Raw genomic sequence first — 18,912 nt, forward strand, 5'->3', positions numbered from 1 at the left:
TGTGAGTCACCCATTTATTGTAGTCACACATTTAAATTAACCATTTCATTTTAGAAGTTGTTAATGGAGATGGCTTCCCTCATCTGCATACATATGACTTCATCGATGTACAGGGTATTTTCTTTGACTTGGATCTCCTCCTCTAGAGACAGCTGGTTACGGATTAAACCTTTCAGTTCGGCTTCAGCCTGGCTCAGAGTTTCCCGCAGCCTGCAAAATAAAGACGTATATATGTGTGTACTTTGCAATTTAATTATTAATTTTAGTTGCCAAAAAGTGTACACAACCTGCTGCACTTACAACACAAAAAGTGTGTTCCTTCAATATGGCGGCGTTGTAATATCTTTATGCTTAAAACTAAATTAAACTCATGACGTTACATCCTTCACTTACCTGTCAATATTTGTAGCGATCTCCTGGACTTCACTGATAAGTCTGTATTGTACTGGGTCACGACACAACTCGGCATTGGGTCTCAGTGTTCTGGTTTCCAGACGAGTTTGAGCCACTTTGATAGGTCCTTCTTTATCTGCAATGGCTTTCTTTAGCGCTTCTATATTCTTTTCTTGGGAACTGATCTCATCCATAACCTTTTGTTTAATAAGAAGAATAATAAAAAAAATAATTAAAAAAGTTGAAGTATTAAGAATGCACAAAAGTTAATTTTGCTGTCATACTGAGACACTGTGATGTTGTCACGGGTGCTCCTGCGACCCATATCCCGGGTCGCAGGCGCACCCTTGTGCCTCTCTGTGCCCCCAGAGCCGGGCCTGCACGCTCACTTACCTTCCCAGGCTTCAGCGGCGGTCTACGCAGTCCCCGTGCTTCGGCGGACGTTCCCGTCTGCCAAGGGGGTGCACACACCGGCTCTGTAAGATTTAAAGGGCTACCGCCGGCCCTCTATCCTGATAAATTCCTGCCCCTTCCTGTGTCCCCTGCGGGATCTTTGTGCTTCTATGCCTGAGAGAAAGCTGTGTTCCTTGCCCTGTGCGTTTATCCTGATTTCCCGTTGTGACCTCGATTCAGTTTCTGACTTCGCTCCTCTGCTGCCTGTCCTGACCTACCATTACGTCCCCGACTCTGATCCTCTGCTGCCTGTCCCCGACCATGGTTCTGCCTGACGACTCTGTACCTCGCCTTGGCAGCCACCGCGGACAAAGTCACGCATGTGGAGCGACCTGATGGTACCACACCACAGAAAGTCCAACCCGCTTTGCGGCGGGCTCTGGAGAAAATCGGGTACCACTTCGACTCCGCTCACAGGTGCCGGCTTACATTTTCGTCCGTGGTGGTCCAGTGGGTCCACTACCCCTGGTTCCTGACAGATGTCACAATGAGAATTATCAAAACATGGCATTGTGATGTAGCACTGGGGCTTTGTAATGTATTGCAAATGTTTGCTTATTTTTAAAAATTTCGCAGGTGTGGCAGAGCCATGGTCGCTGGAACACATCAGTCTTTCTACTCCCAGAAAACTGACATAAAAACTGAAAAACTGGCATCTCCCCCATACTGTGTAAGAAAATCTCCAGTTGTTGCAGAAGCTAGCATTAAAAAATACTGTACAGGCAGTCCCCAGGTTACATACAAGATAGGTTCTGTAGGTTTGTTCTTGAATTTGTATGTAAGTCGGAACTGTATATTTTACAATTGTAACTCCAGACAAATTTTTTTTGTCTCTGTGACAATTGGATTTTTACAATGTTGGATTGTCATAAGAACCAGGATTAGCAATAAAGCTTGATTACAGAAACCTTGATAACTGATAACTGTAATAGCTGTTTATTGTAACCTAAGACTAAAGTACATTAAATTACCAATTATAAGAGTTCCGTTTGTAACTAGGGGTTGTCTGTAACTCGGGTGTTCTTAAGTAGGGGACCGCCTGTAGTGGATATAAAATGTTCACAATGTTCAGGGGTGTTTTGACAACCAATATGCAAATTATGCTATCTATTTAGCATATTTGATTGTAAAACAGAATCACTGATTGCTTAGGAACAGTGGGGGCTAGAGAAGAGTTGGAGCTAATATAGACGGTGAAAGAGGTAAAGGTTACAGGTAAGAACAAATTAGATTAGAACATATAAGAACCATCACCTTGGCCAAGTGAACTTCCAACTTGTTTTTCGCATCCTTGGTCTCTGCGACACGTCTTTTTAAAGCATAATTGACTGTCTCACACTGCTTGTGCATGTCAGCGGCCGTTTCAGATAGGATGCTGTCAATCAATGTCCGCAGGGCTACAGCGTTGTTTCTCTGTTTTTCTGCTTTTTCTATGTTCACATTGCTGAAATCTTCCCACTCTTTAGGTGACACTGAGCTAACAATAATAAAAGCAGTACAATACTGTCAGGACTGTAGGCTACAGTTGCCTTTTTTTTTGTACAAAAAGTGCTTTATTGGTTTTTATTCTATTTAGTTTGTAAAAGCAAGACCAGAACCCCATGAGGGGAGAGAAAGAAAGCTCAAAATCAATCAAGCACTGAAGGGCCCTGGTAACACCTTCCAAGAGCACTTCAGACTCATTAGCATAATTTTATAACTTGATTTTAGAAGGGGGGAGGCCATGGATAACACATATAAGAAGATTACCACAGTCACAGTTCCTGGCTTATCATGATGAATTTTGATGGTAGATTTTCTTTAAAGAAATGTATTTAACATCTAATTAAAAGGCTGTTTTCCTATACTTTTATTCTTAAATATCCAGATTTAAAGATCCAATTTACTTTGTTCTGGCTCATTGTTCCTGTAGTGTAGCCCCTTAATCTCCTTGTGGACATGTCACCATTTTAGCTGCATTGAACACTTAGGCGACTGGCCACAGTCATCACTTGATTGGCGATTACCCAAGCACAGGACTTTGGTGTTAATACTCATCTAGCTTAAAGTGTAACTAAATCTTTAAAAAATTAATTTAATAAATGAACAGAGCAGACGATAAAAGCAAACTTTGTAATATACTTCATTAAGGCTTTTCTGTAACTTTTTGCCCGAAGGCCGCCCCCCCCCCCCCTTTGCGTTGCATGAAAATCCGACCGTGTGCGCAAAAAAACCCTGGGAAACACCTTTAGTAAATGAGCCCCAGAGTGTCCAAACTATAACCAAAATCCACTAATATGGAGTGCCAATATGACAATTTAAGCAGTGACTTATTGCTAGCTGCTCTGTCACAGTTTTTAATTGTATAGCGCCCTGAGGACACAAATACAGTAGAAAAGGAGAAATTCAGATCATCATTGTAGATTACTTTCAGGATACCAAGTACAGAATTGTGGGGCCTGTCGCCCACCTCCTACAGATCCAAGCAGCTAAGGATGAACAGGACACATCTACAAGACTGTAAGAGATAGCCTTGAGTCTTTTCTGGGAAACAGCCTGGATGCCCACAGACAGAGCTCAGAGTGCCACTACTCGCACACAAGCCATAGGTTTGCCACTACTGCATTAGACACTTTATAAGGAAGAGGAAAAAGAAGGAAACAGGAACATATATATTTCATAAAGTATAACACAAAGTCCATTTTTATCTTCTGTACTATTCTCTTTAAAACTTTGTCGAAAGTTTAGTTACGATTTAACCAATGTAAACTGGTCCAATGCTACTAAAAAAATCCAACCTGTATGGATCAGTACATTCCTATACACTAGTGCTGCATATAAATTTAAATAGGTTGAAAATGAACTCTCCTAGTAATGTCCATTTCCTATCGCTGCCCCACTTTTGAAATGGCCTTTCTGAGAGCTTTCTTACAGTACATGGACAAAGACCACTATTGGTTACAAAGTTTACAAATCAACATTTTTGTGATATTACTTACTTTGCCTGGACTGCTACCACACTAGAAGCATATCTGATGTCCGGAGTGTTGTTTGTTAATGTGCTGCAATGATTATCCAGTTTTAAGGCTTCAAATTTGTCTTTTATATCTTTCTCTAACCCGTATTTAGCTGAACGACTCAACCTGCAAATGTTGGAGAATCAAAAGTTTACCAATGTGCGAGTATAGATATAAGAAATTGTATAGTGTTAAATTGTAACATTATATACAGGGAAAATACAGTGTGGGAGATGTATTACTGGTGTAATTTGCTCCACATTTTATTGATAGTTTTATACCTTTTTTAGGCAGTTTTCATCTTGTCCAAAAAGGGGACGTGAGCTTGGTAAAAGGGGGTTTGGTAGTGCCAGAAAATAACCCATGTGGTAGAAAATTCAATGTTGTAGTGAAACAAAGAAGACCAACTAATAGGAGGTGCAAAGTACAACTCACGAGTCTTAGGTGTGGTCACATGTACCACTAGGGGGGAGCAGGGGGGGGTGTCAGACAACCCGACGGATTCGGACAACGTGTCGCAAGCCAAGCACTTACATGCACTGGGAAGAAGAAGTTGAACTCCGGCGCACCTCAGCTGGGAAGCCACACATGCAGGAAATTGGACGCACAATCTTAGTGAATCGTGGCAGCTCCGAATCCTCCTTGGACAAGACACCTCGGGGATCGCGATGGGGCGGGTAAGTAAATGTGCCCCATTGATTAATCTGGGGCAGCAGAGACCTGTCTAGTTCTACTCTGCACTGGTCTAAAGACAACACTAATAATGCAGCTGCATATATGTGGTAGAGGGCAAGAGTAATATTAACGGGATTTAATGTTGGTCTGGTATTACAAACAATCTCTATAGAATAAATCCAGCTCGACTGTACGTACACTCTACCTATATAGTGCGCTCCAAATCTAGCACTACGGTATGGCTACATACAGAACCTATCTAGAGAACACAAAAGCCAATTTACCCGACTTATATGTAACAATACATCTTTATTGAAATAATACATAGTGGACAGACATTTAAAAAATACTGACAGGTTGATCTTGGTTGAGGGAAACAAGGACACTACAAAAATACAGCCAGATGATCCAGGGTGATGCATGGGACTATTTCATGCTAAGATGGCAAAATCAATGTACAAGACATTTGGGACAGCTTAAAAAGTGCATAGTGCGTAAGAGAGAAAGTATCCGGGATGTTAATTTAATCAAGAAAGTGTCAAGTGCTTAAAAGGTGCACGAATTTAAATAGTTCCCAGATACCGTCCTCCAATATTGACTGGTACTCAGGTTTAATCATGTTACATACTGGTGTACAGAAGCATATTGCACATACCCAATAGCATTATTATATGTCTAAATACATGATACATACAGAAGTATATTGCACATACCCATGATCGGTTTTCTACCCACGTCTGGTGTAAAAAGTCCCCGACGCTCGTTTTGGCGCAAGCCTTCGTCTGGGGGTGTTGTGTGTGTAACAGCACTGGGTTTTTATGATTGCCGCGGTCTATGGCGAAAACGCCCACACTTTGTCCGCGATTAGTAATAAAGTCCGAACTGTACTATCGGGCGCATGCCGTCCGAAGAGGACACACATCCCGCCTGTATCCTGCCCAATGCACGTGACCGAACACGTGACGATGACGTGTGTGACCCACACATTAATACATCTCCTCCAATAAGTGATGCAATATTTTATTAGTTGTCATTAACTAGTGCCAAAACTAGTTTTTCTTTAATGTTATTAAATAAAGGAATAGATTTAACTTGCCAAAGAGACCAATTGTTCCAATTTTTATCTACATTACTTACCATATCTGTCAACCAATGACCCCTTATTATTATCTGCACATGGTTAGTATTTGATCAGGATTTTGCCTCAGTGTTTGAAGCCAAAAGCAGAAGTGGAACCTACATCAAGAAAAGCTATAATGGAAAGATCTGCATCTGTTACATGTTTTGGACCATTTCATGTTTTAGCTTAGAAATACTGATTCAAAATCCTCATCAAATACTGACTGCGTGCAGATACCTTTAGACTCCTCACACTGCTGAAATGTTGTTGCTGTTGACAACTGCATATGGCAGAGAGCGGCCATATACACTCACCGGCCACTTTATTAGGTACACCATGCTAGTAACGGGTTGGACCCCCTTTTGCCTTCAGAACTGCCTCAATTCTTCGTGGCATAGATTCAACAAGGTGCTGGAAGCATTCCTCAGAGATTTTGGTCCATATTGACATGATGGCATCACACAGTTGCCGCAGATTTGTCGGCTGCACATCCATGATGCGAATCTCCCGTTCCACCACATCCCAAAGATGCTCTATTGGATTGAGATCTGGTGACTGTGGAGGCCATTTGAGTACAGTGAACTCATTGTCATGTTCAAGAAACCAGTCTGAGATGATTCCAGCTTTATGACATGGCGCATTATCCTGCTGAAAGTAGCCATCAGATGTTGGGTACATTGTGGTCATAAAGGGATGGACATGGTCAGCAACAATACTCAGGTAGGCTGTGGCATTGCAACGATGCTCAAATGGTACCAAGGGGCCCAAAGAGTGCCAAGAAAATATTCCCCACACCATGAAACCACCACCACCAGGCTGAACCGTTGATACAAGGCAGGATGGATCCCTGCTTTCATGTTGTTGACGCCAAATTCTGACCCTACCATCTGAATGTCGCAGCAGAAATCGAGACTCATCAGACCAGGCAACATTTTTCCAATCTTCTACTGTCCAATTTCGATGAGCTTGTGCAAATTGTAGCCTCAGTTTCCTGTTCTTAGCTGAAAGGAGTGGCACCCGGTGTGGTCTTCTGCTGCTGTAGCCCATCTGCCTCAAAGTTCGACGTACTGTGCATTCAGAGATGCTCTTCTGCCTACCTTGGTTGTAGCGGGTGGCGATTTGAGTCACTGTTGCCTTTCTATCAGCTCGAACCAGTCTGCCCATTCTTCTCTGACCTCTGGCATCAACAAGGCATTTCCGCCCACAGAACTGCCGCTCACTGGATGTTATTTCTTTTTCGGACCATTCTCTGTAAACCCTAGAGATGGTTGTGCGTGAAAATCCCAGTAGATCAGCAGTTTCTGAAATACTCAGACCAGCCCTTCTGGCACCAACAACCATGCCACGTTCAAAGGCACTCAAATCACCTTTCTTCCCCATACTGATGCTCGGTTTGAACTGCAGGAGATTGTCTTGACCATGTCTACATGCCTAAATGCACTGAGTTGCCGCCATGTGATTGGCTGATTAGAAATTAAGTGTTAACGAGCAGTTGGACAGGTGTACCTAATAAAGTGGCCGGTGAGTGTATGTACAGGAGTTTTATAGAATAAGCTCTATAGCTGGATTGGATAGGATGGTATATGGTAACTTACCTGATCTGCTCAGTGATCTGCTCCAGTGTCCTGTGAAGCAGTGCCACCACTCCCTGGATCACTTCCACCTCTTTGATCAGTTCCCGTTCCACTTCATCATGAACCAGATCTATACCAACTCTTTTCTCTCTATAAAATGGTGATCAGTATGTTAGACAAATGGATTGAAAAAAAGAGTTTACTACACATATCTTTTTTTGCAGATGAATTTCAGTGTAAACTATTCTGTACATAAGGAATAACACTAAATATAATCTGAGTTGTGTCCTGCATTTATAATTAGTTTTACCCCTTCTTTTTTTTAAGATGCAGTGTAGCAGTAGATTTAAAGAAAGTGAATAGTGCAGGAGGCGGAGAAGTAGTGTAATACAATATATTAAAAATCCAAAACAGATAAATACATACAGAATTTTTAATCTAATATAAAAAACACCTCAAATCTAAATGATGAAAAAAATATTAATGCTGCATGATGGCTTAGTGGTTAGCACTACAGCCTGGCAGTCTTGGGTTCAAGTCCTATTCAGGTCATCATCTGCAAAGAGTTTTCATGTTTTCTCTGTGTTTGCGTGGGTTTCCCAGGATTTCCTCCCACACTCCATAAACATACTTGTAGATTGATTAGATTGTGAGCCCCATGGGGACAGGGACTGATTTGGCATGCTCTGTGCAGCACTGTGTAATCTGTAGGCGCTATATAAATAAAGGAATTATTATTTACCATATATACTCGAGTATAAGCCGAGGCCCCTAATTTTACCACAAAAACCTGGGAAAACCTATTGACTCGAGTATACGCCGAGGGTGGGAAATGCATTGGTCACAGTCTCCCCAGTATATAGCCTGCCGGACCCTGCCCCCCAGTATATAGCCTGCCAGCCCATATCCCCCAGTATATAGCCTGCCCCAGTATATATCCAGCCCCCTGCCCCAGTACATAGCCAGCAGCAGGGGAAGCCGGAAAGGTGAGGTTTTTTTTACTCTAGTATAAGCTGAGTTTGGGTTTTCAGCACATTTTTTGTGCTGAAAACTAGGCTTATACTCGAGTATATATGGTATTTAATGGAAATCAAAATCAAGCATTATAAACCAGGGATACTTAGGGCCATGGCCATACTGGTGGTAGTGATCTGGTGGCATGGTTTGTGACCAGATCAGGGACCCCATAGACCAGTGGTCCCCAAACCACTCCTGCCCGTCACTGAATAGTGCTCGATACGGCCGATGCGGCCGCTCGAGCACTATTACTGCAAGTGGAGAGATGTGGCCGGAAGACAACCCCGGCGCACATCGCTGCTTGAACCTGGATGCGCACCCCTTCCTGTCCAACAGCAGCCAGACGAATGAAGACGCGGGAGCCGCTGCCAGAGGTGAGTATAGGATTTTTTTTTTTTTTACCAGCAGCAAATAGATTGTGGCAGCATTATACAAAATAATTAATGATGGAGGGGCATTGTACAAAATAATTAATGATGGAGGGGCATTGTACAAAATAATTAATGATGGAGGGGCATTGTACAAAATAATTAATGATGGAGGGGCATCAGAAAATAATTAATGATGGAGGGGCATTGTACAAAATAATTAATGATGGAGGGGCATTGTACAAAATAATTAATGATGGAGGGGCATCAGAAAATAATTAATGATGGAGGGGCATCAGAAAATAATTAATGATGGAGGGGCATCAGAAAATAATTAATGATGGAGGGGCAGCATATGAAATAATTAATGGTGGGGGGCAGCATAGGAAATAATTATGAGGGGAAGTCTAGTAATTAATGGGGGGGGCAGCATTATTCAATAATTAATGGAGAGTGGTCCCCGTATATTTCAAAATTAATTGACCCAATTAATTAATTAATTGGGCCAATATATAAAATAGTTCACGAGGGGGTGCAGTATATTAAATAATTAATTGAGGGGGGCCCAGTGTATTACGGATGCGGTCACATGTACCGCTATTTATTTTCAAACTTTAGTCCGGCCCTCCAACGGTATGAGAGGGATAGTGAACGGCCCTCTATGTAAAAAGTTTGGGGACCCCTGCCATAGACCTATATGATTCCTGGTCACGATGCAGAGAGCGCACTGTGTGTCACCACATTGTGACTGGGTTGGGCAGCTGCACTGCAAATTATAGGACGTTGCATATATTTTGAATGTTTTGCCATGCGGCCTCTAGTCTATCTATAGAGGGCGGAGGGGTGAATAGAGCTCACGACTCCCCTGCTCCTTCCGGCCCTGTGTTTGGCTGGGAACTGGTCTGGGTGAACACACAACTGTCTGAATGAGCCCTTAGGCTTCTGGCGAATGTGATGCGCCCAACTTGCATCACACTCATAGCATTTACTGGCTGTCACAAATACCCGAACACTGACAACCAGAACTGAACTGACACGTTCAGGCAAGACATTCCAGCCAGCACAAGTGTGATGTGAGTCGGACGCATTATACTTGCTGGTTCGCAGTGATAATTTTATCTTATATTTGTTACCCATGGCCTCCTTCATTCTAAAATAGACTTTTAAAATGATACTGCAAAAATGCAGGAGAAAGCAGGGGAGGGTGTGACAGAGTAACAGCCTTCAGACTCATTAGCATCATTTTAAAAGTTGATTTTAGAAGGAAGGAGACCATGGAAAACCATTATGATTAGATTACCACAGTCACTGTGCCTTGATATGAATAAGACTACATTCACACAACCGTATGGGGGATATATGTACGTCCGCAAGCTTGCGACCAAACATAGATGGCAATTGCCACATGTCCTATCTTTCCCCGTGTGTACGGCCTTTACACTGTGCACTTCTATGGAGTGGGGTCACCCTCTTCCTCTCCATGTCCTCGGACGTATGGCCACCCGGCTATGGCCCTGCGGGAATATATGTGAATCCAGCCTTAGTATCCCTGGTTTATCATGATGGATTTTCCTTAAGCATCTAAGATAAAACAGAAGGTTCCTACAAATACAGGTAACAAATCAACATCTCTAATTAAATGTCGACTCTATGGGGATCACTCTCTGATCAGATCGAATATCCAAAAAGCTTTGTCCTCACTCTCTAACTGGGAATCTGGCACAAAAGAAGAAGATAACAGAAGATAAGTTAATTCTGTTGTAAAGCTTTCTATCATTACCTTTCTACTAAACATTGCTGTGCTATGGACAGGGGCTCCATGCAGCTCTCCAGGGCTTTTTCCAGACGGATCTTATACGCCAGCAACTGTTCTATATCATTAACTGTATCTTCAAGCTTGTTGTCCACCTCTCCCTTCCAAAACTGGATCTCATCCAGCCTCTGCTCTGTAGAAATATATGTCATATGCTAAGCAAGCCACTTAAAGGGAACAGGGACCAACAAAAGATTTTGTGGGAGAGAATTCACAGCCATTGACACGCTTTAGGATCTGTACACACTGATGATATATACATATAAATGTATATGGACATACACTGAAGTGAAACATGTGTTTGTATATACATACCTTTACACATGTATATACTGTCTATACATTTATTCACAACAAAACAAACATGCTAATTTACCTAAGCTACTAGTGTTCATTAGGCCCCTTTCACACTTGGGTTGCAGAGTCTGATCAGGGTGTGATCAGGGTTTGGTCAGTGAAAAACTGACATTTTTCATTAGAGTTCAGTCGGTTTTCAGTGAGGGCACGTTCACACGTTCCTCTAGTGTCGCGCTCATAACGTGACGCTAGCGCACAGGGGGCGGGGCTCGGGATGATCTCATTCGGGTTATAAATCACATGCATTTCCCGGGAAACGCATATCGGCCCGAGCCCCGCCCCCCGTGGGCTAGCGTTGCGTTATGAACACGACGCTAGTGGAATGTGTGAACGCACCCTCAGAGTTTGTTTATTATCTCAGATTTTCACTCACTTTTTTGGTATTTTTAATGCATTTTTCATGGGCAGACAACGCGCCTGAAAAAGACTGTGGTCAATCTTTTCTATGGCAATTGATCAGTGAAAAACACATTACACTTACGTTTTTGATGTGTCTCCAAAGACTTTTATGGTGCGTTTTTCACGTGCGTGGCAGAAATAGAGCATGCTGAAATTTTAACGTGCATTAAAAAAAAACGTGTGTGCGTGAAAAAAAATGCAAGTCTGACAGAACCCATTGATTTACTTACCCGGTCCTGTCGCGATTCCGTGGTGCGTTGTCCGACGAGGATTCGGGTCCGGCGTGATTCACTAAGATCGCGTGTCCGACTTCCTGCATGTGCCACCGCTGCGCCGAGGTCCGCCGGAGTTCACCTGCTTCTTCGCGGTGCTTGATCTTGCGACATAAATCCTTTTTTAAATTCCACGGTTTGCGGCCCGCCCCCGATTTCTGTTGCGTGCAAGCTGGCGCCGATGCACCAAAATCCAATCGCGTGCGCCAAAATCCCAGAGCAATTCGTCACAAAACAGAAATCGTCGGGTAACCCGACGAAAATGTGTCCGACAGACCCTTAGTAAATAAGCCCAAATGGCTCAAATGTGAGTTCTGCATGTCAAATACACGCACAGAACACACACTTGAAAACCACAAGTGTGAAAGGGGCCTACGGTATTTACTCAAATCTTTATTCAGCTTCATTTTAATGTAGGCCTCATAGACAGAGGTCATACCTAGTTTCTTGTTGACATCTTTTTGTGTTTTTTGTGTTGTCTTTTCAATCTCATCCACCAGTCTCTGACTTTCTGCAACTAGCCTTTCAGATCGTGACCTCTGAACCTCCGCACTGGCATATTGGCTCTGGTTGGCAAGGCTCCACTCCTTAGGGAGGAACTTGGGTGGAAGTTGGACAAGCTTGGCCATTTTCAGCATCTATTGTGAATCTGAGACTTGAAAGAAAAGATGATGTTTTAGGATGACAAGGATATAGCATACAAAAGGTAGATAACATATCTTCTACAACACAAGAGGTATTAATGATTAAAAGATTAAGAACAGGTCAGTGACTGATGAGACAATGGTATAATGTTACCTGCTAATAATGTATGCCCAGACGTGTAAACTTACTAATCCACTAGTAAACTGGTGTATTTATATAAGTCCTATGTGGCCAGGCACCGACTACATTTTTCTTACATTTTAATCTTATGTCTTATTTCTTTCTGTAGCGAAGAAGAAGCAGTAGAAAGTGAATACTGTATTCTTTCTTTGTTGTTTTCCTTTTACAATAATTCACCCGCATCGAGCATCCAATATCTAATGGCAAAAGTTGACAATTTTGTGGTAAAGAGAACCTGTGAACCACAATTCTAGAGCATTTTCTCTTAGATTTCTGAATTGTGCTCTTCCGATGTTATGTGCTAATAGAATCAGAGTTCCTCTTGTTAATGTGGTATGTTTGTACATTTATACAGTAAATTCCATTAGTAATTACAGAGGAACTGTACAATGTTGAGTTCTAGAAAACAATTAATTCCAGATGTTATTTTATTGTAAATAACTTGATTTACTGACACAGACATGCGGGGTGTTTATGACACATAAAGGTCATCTATCATCAAATCCACGCTTTGAACGTGTTTGTGGCCCATTTTTAAGTAGTCTGTTAATAAACACATGCGTTTTTTTTTAATGATGAACTGCTTAACCCCTTATCACCGACACTAGTTTTCAGCTCAATGACCAGACTCGATTTTTCAAATCTGACATGTCTCACGATAATTGGTTATAACTTCGGAACGCTTTAACATATCCTGGTGATTTTGAGAATGTTTTCTCGTGACACATTGTACTTCATGTTAGTTATAAAATTTAAGTGATAAGTTTTGCGTTTCGTTCTGAAAAAAAGTGAAAATTTGGCAAAAGTTTGTAAAAATTCTTCATTTTCCAAGTTTGCAATGTTCTGGTTTCCAGACAGGAAGTAAAACTACCCAAAAAGTTTGATAATTAACATTTACAGAATATCTGCTTTATGTTGGGATGATATTTTATGCTTCCGGTCATTTTTCTAGGATGTTATGAGGCGCAGAACTTTAGGTGCGATTTTTCTTATTTTCATGAAAATTGCCATAACTCACATTTTGAGGGACAACTCAGCTTTCAAGTGACTTTGAGAGGCCTAAATAATAGTAAAACCCCATAAATTACCCCACTATAGAAAGTTCACCCCTCAATGTATGTAAAACAACTTCTATTAAGTTCATTAACCCTTTAAGTGTTTCACATGGGTTAAAAAATATGGACCTGCGATTTAGAAACTATGGAATTTTTTTGGAAAATACATTCATTTAGGCCAAAACTGACATTTTCAGAATAAATTAAATGATGAAACGCACTGCAACGCTTGATGCCCAATTCCTCCCGAGTGTACTGATACCCCATATGTGGTGGTGACTGCTGTACGGGCGCATGGCCGAGCATAGAATGAATGGAGGCGCCATGCACAGTAGATTTGTATTGTCACATTGTACGACCTATAAATTTTTATTTTTTTTGGTAATGCGATCATATGAGGGCTTATTTTTTATGGGATGAGATACAATGTATAAATAATTTATTTTGGGAGTCTAAAGCTTATTCATGAGATTTTATTAACTATTTCAAGGGGGACACAAACAAAATCATCAATTTTTATTTTGGATTGTGAGCATTCCCCCCCCCCCGCTCACCGTAACGTAAAAATAATATTTTATCTTTATTCTCTGGTTCACTACGATTGCGGTGATACCTCATTTATATAGTTTTTCTTATTTTGCTCAATTTTCCTGAGCAAAACCAATATTGGAGAAAATCGCATTGTTTTTACTATTGACAACTTTTCAGGGCCAAAACTTCTGTATTTTTCTGTTGTCAGATCTGGTTGAGGGCTTATTTTTTGCGAAAACAGTTGTTCTTTTCAGTCGTATCATATTAGGTACCGTAACTTTTTTTGATCACTTTTTAGAACATTTTTTGTGATGGTGTTTGATGAAAAATTGTATATTATGGGAAGTTTTTCGAGTTTTTTTTTTTTACGTAGTTCACCGAGCGGGTTCAATATTGATTTAGATTTATTGTACAGATTAATACGGACGCGGTGATACCAAATATGTACGTGTTTTGTGTTTTATATACTTTATTTGCATTTTATGTGTTACTGGGGAGATTATGGGACTTTTATTTTATTTATTTAATTATATTATAAAAAGATTTAATTTTTTTTTTTTTAACTTTTTTACATTTTCTACTTCTTGGCTTGAATAAGCGATCATCCGATCGCTTATTCAAGCCTTTACACTGCAATACAGTGGCAGGACCCGGTGAGAAGAGAAGCCGACAGCCCCGGGTCACTCGTCGGAACCCGGGGCAGCGGCAGGAGGGATCGGATCCCCCGGTAAGCACACGGGGGACACACTTGCACGCCGCGGTCATGCTTGACCGCGGCGTGCAAGGGGTTAAACACCCGGGATCGGAGTTTTTCCGATCCCGGGTGTTAGCGCCGGGTCTGGGCTGTGATATCACAGCCCGACACCGGCACCAGCGAGACCCGGGGTCCCGAAAGCTTCTTCTGATGCGCTGCCGTAGAAAGGCGTCGCATCAGAAGAAGTACCCTTAATGACCGCCGTAAAAACCCGATAGGGCGGTCATTAAGGGGTTAAAAACGGGCCAAAAACGTGTTCAAAACGCAACGTGTGGCATCACCCTAAGTATCTTTGGTTTATGGCAGTGGTGGCAAACCTATGGCACGGGTGCCAGGGGTGGCACTCAGAGCCCTCTATATGGGCACCCTTGCCATCACCCCAGGGTAGAGTTTGCCAGACAGGACTCACACCTCCTGCAGTCCCAGGCAGTCCAGGACCCTAGAAGGAAGCTACAATGATAATCCAAACTTCTTCTCCTTCTTTCTACTGTATTGGTGTCCTCAGGTGCCAATACAATTTAAACCTGTGACAGAGCAGGGAGTAATAAGTTACTGCTTAAATTGTCGCATTGGCACTTTGCGAAAAATATGTGGGTTTTGGTTGTAGTTTGGGCACTCGGTGTTTAAAAGGTTTGCCATCACTGGTTTATGGTATTGCAGAAAAGCAAAGTAAACATAATACATTAAGCAACGTTTAGGCCCCTTCTGATTATTCTTAAGCTAGATTCTGGTTTCTCATGCATAGTAGGTCAAGGTGGAGGTTAGTGGACGGACAAAATCTACACAAAAGAGAGAAAAAATGGCCATGGAAAATGGATGTTGAAGGATGTTTTTCACAGCGATATTGCATCAGTGTGACACCTGTTTTTATGGATCCTCATTATCTATGGTCAAAAACAGTTGCACGGTATATGCAAATAATGAACTTGGGTACTGATCCATTAAAAAGTATTGCATTTAGTGCAGCCGTGTGCTATCCATTCACAGAAAGCCACAAGAGTTAAACTTACTTCAGGGAACCACCCTATAATAAAAGCCTTGAAAACTACATATGTCAGGACTGATGGCAGATTTATCCCCCTCCCATGGCTAACAACTCACAGCCAATTTGGCTGTTTAAACGGGATTCTCCATAAACATATTCATGACCCATATAAAGGACTGGTAGGAAATGTATAAATGCAGGGACTCTCACAATCTAAAGAATGGGTCCCTATGTTTTAGGGGAAAGATGTACACATTGCCAGTGCTCTTGGACATCATGGGGGACATTTATCAGTGTTTCTATGCCAGTCTCTGACATAGAAGCACTAAAATAATTCCAATTTATTGTGCACTGCAAGAAATTGCAATTATATTTGCGCCTATGCCTCCTCCATGCCAAGTGGAGGGGCACAGCCACTGGTGGATAGGGCATACAGTTCCTGTATCTTGCCTGTGTACTTTATTAAAAAGTCGGATCTGGCATAGTTGAAAAGGCCACTATGCCTTCAGTGGCCTTTATCATATACATTCCCCCCTATATAACCATTATTTTAGCCCTCCCTTTATCTGTATTGTTGTTTATCCAGAGGTTTAGAGATCGCATATTTTATAGGGTCTGAGATTTTTGCTGACCCTGGCCTATTATATAGAAGTGACTTTTGATGACAAGGAGCTTTGTATTTGCAATCACCATGACATACAAGGACAGTATTGTGCCTAAATTACCCCCTGCTGATCACATTGCATTGGACAAGATTAGCAGACATATTACCATACACAAGTGAGTGACAGGAGTGAATCAGGGGGGGAAGTGTATCTTTAAATGTGGCCTTTCCATCCCCATATCACTAGAACAGGGGTCAGGAACCTTTTTGGCTGAGAGAGCCATGAACACCACATATTTAAAAATGTAATTCTGTGGGGAGCCATACAATATGCACTTGCCCCCCAGTAGATAGGTAGCCACGGCACTTGTCCCCCAGAAGATAGGTAGCCACAGCACATGGCCCCCAGTAGATAGGTAGCCACAGCACTTGCCCCCCTGTAGATTGGTAGCCCCAGTACAAGCCCCCCAGTACATATGTAGCCCCAGCACATCCACCCAAATAGACAGCTAGCCCCAGCATATGCCCCCAAGTAGATAGGTAGCCACAGCACATGCCTCCCAGTATATTGGTAATCACGGCACATGCCCCCCAGTAGATGGGTAGCACCATCACATGCCTGCTAGTAAATAGGTAGCCACAGCACATGCCCCCTCCAGCAGATAGGTAGCCACAGCGCATGCCCCCATTAGATAGGTAGTCATAGCACATTCCCCCAGTAGATAGTTAGCCCCAGCACATGCCCCCTGTAGAAAGGTAGCCCAAGCACATGCCCTCAGCACATAGGTAGCCATAACACATGACCCCCCAGAAGATAGTTAGTCACAGCACATGCTCCCCAATAGAAAGGTAGCCAAAGCACATGCCCCCAGTAGATAGGTAGTCATAGCACAAGCCCCCAGTAGATAGGTAGCCACAGCAAATACCTCCCAGCAGGCAGGTAGCCCCATCACATGCCCCCAGGTCCCAGTAGACACAGCAAATGCCTCCCAGTAGGTAGGTAATGCCAGCACATATTTCCCCAGTAGATAGGTAGCCACAGCACATGTTCCCCAGTAGATAGGTAGTGCCAGCACATATTTCCCCAGTAGATAGGTAGCGCCAAAACATGCCCCAAGTAAATAGGTAGTGACGGCAAAAAAAAGCAACTTGTGTGTCTTAGATGTACACACTGACGATTGCTATTAATCAATGATTTGTCTGAGAGCCAGATGCAGCCATCAAAAGAGCCACATATGGCTCCCGAGCCATAGGTTCCCTACCCCTGCACTAGAAGATGCCATCATGTGATGGTGTTCAGACCTGTCCCCCCAGCATAAGCTTAGTATGGTGACACATCCACTCTTGTCACCTTCTTATAAAAATGTCACCATAAGTATAAAGACATATACAGCAATATAACCCATTGTATCATTATGTGTATAATACAAAAACTACTTAAGAACAGGTGTCCAGGTGTGACTTTTACACTTATTATATGTTATGATAAGCACCATCATATACATTTCATGTATACATTCCCAGGACTCTACTAAAGAGGTTCTGCAGCAGCAGCAGCAGCTAGTGGTGGTACCTGTGATCTGTGAGATATGGTGCGATGATCTTCCTCCTGTCCCGGCTCTGCAGATGATCTCAGCTGTTCATCCCCTGTCAGCAAAACAAGGCGGTTACCATGGAGCGGCAGGGACGCGTCTCCATGAGAATAGAGGGCGAGGCTGCGGCCTGCTCTCTCCCTCCGCCCGGGCACAATGTTGTCCGTGACCGCCCCGCTCCCCCTCAGGTTATCTGGGAGACTCCTATTGTCTGTGCTCAGGTTATCAGATCCCTGGAGCCTCAGCTGTAGTAACATAAACAAATCACAAATGGCCCCCAGCCAAGTCTAGACATCAGCATGGCTGCAGGAGGGATGTGGCCTACGTGCAGCCATTACACCCCAGGATAGACCCCTCTGGCCTAACACTATCACATGGGCAGAGAAACTCATATATAGAAGCTTAAAGGGGTTGTCCAGTCACAACAAGTTAGGATAGGGAGGATAGGGACTAGCTTGCTGGTAGGTGATATCAGTGATAGGACCTCCATGACAATGGGGGTCAGTTTTATCCAAAATTAACAGATCATACAGTCGCACATACGCTCTCCTTCTCTATTCATCCCTGTCATCAGAGGCATAACTTGCAGTGGCTGGGCCCCATAACAAATTTCTGAATTGGGACCCCTACCCCCTTAAAAAATTGTACATATTATATGATTATATATACAGTCTATAGTCATATAGAAAATGCACACCATATACACACATACAGCATAAACATACATACAATATACACATATACATACATACATACATACATACATACATACAGCATATACACATCACAACACACACTTACAGCAACTATACACATACACAAAATGCCATATACAGACATGTAGCATAGATTATATACACAGCACACACTCACATACCGTATACGCTCAATACCCCAAATGCTGGGGCCCCCTCACACTGTGGGCCCCATAGCGGCTGCTACCACTGTAGTTACGCAGTGCTGATGAAGATCGGCGAGCTCTGTACTCGTGCGTATCAATGAACACTACACTTCATAATAATATAGATAGAATATTTTATAGAATATGTTTAGTCCCAATAATGCAATAATGAAAACCAAAATCTGGCCATGGATGAATTTTAGCATATTAGCAGATGTTATGTGAAAC

The 18,912-nt window shown here is 42.5% G+C and overlaps 1 protein-coding gene across 2 annotated transcripts in view; it reads right to left on the reverse strand.

Annotated features, from left to right (window-relative positions):
- Window positions 1-18,912, reverse strand: part of TEKT1 (tektin 1) — a 21,795-nt gene continuing 2,883 nt past the window's right edge. The window contains exons 2-9 of one of the 2 annotated variants that reach the window (XM_072138085.1): window positions 17,765-17,838; window positions 11,877-12,092; window positions 10,377-10,542; window positions 7,233-7,361; window positions 3,825-3,968; window positions 2,101-2,323; window positions 394-590; window positions 1-210 (exon numbers count right to left, since the gene is read on the reverse strand). In XM_072138085.1, coding sequence (XP_071994186.1) covers window positions 51-210; window positions 394-590; window positions 2,101-2,323; window positions 3,825-3,968; window positions 7,233-7,361; window positions 10,377-10,542; window positions 11,877-12,075 — 1,218 coding nt within the window. In that variant the 5' untranslated portion in view covers window positions 12,076-12,092; window positions 17,765-17,838 and the 3' untranslated portion in view covers window positions 1-50. Of the gene's footprint in view, window positions 211-393; window positions 591-2,100; window positions 2,324-3,824; window positions 3,969-7,232; window positions 7,362-10,376; window positions 10,543-11,876; window positions 12,093-17,764; window positions 18,035-18,912 lie in introns of those variants that run through there. The other variant, XM_072138084.1, reaches the window with a different exon arrangement.

Source organism: Engystomops pustulosus, chromosome 2, assembly GCF_040894005.1.
Source record: "Engystomops pustulosus chromosome 2, aEngPut4.maternal, whole genome shotgun sequence".
Classification (NCBI taxonomy): Eukaryota; Metazoa; Chordata; class Amphibia; order Anura; family Leptodactylidae; genus Engystomops; species Engystomops pustulosus.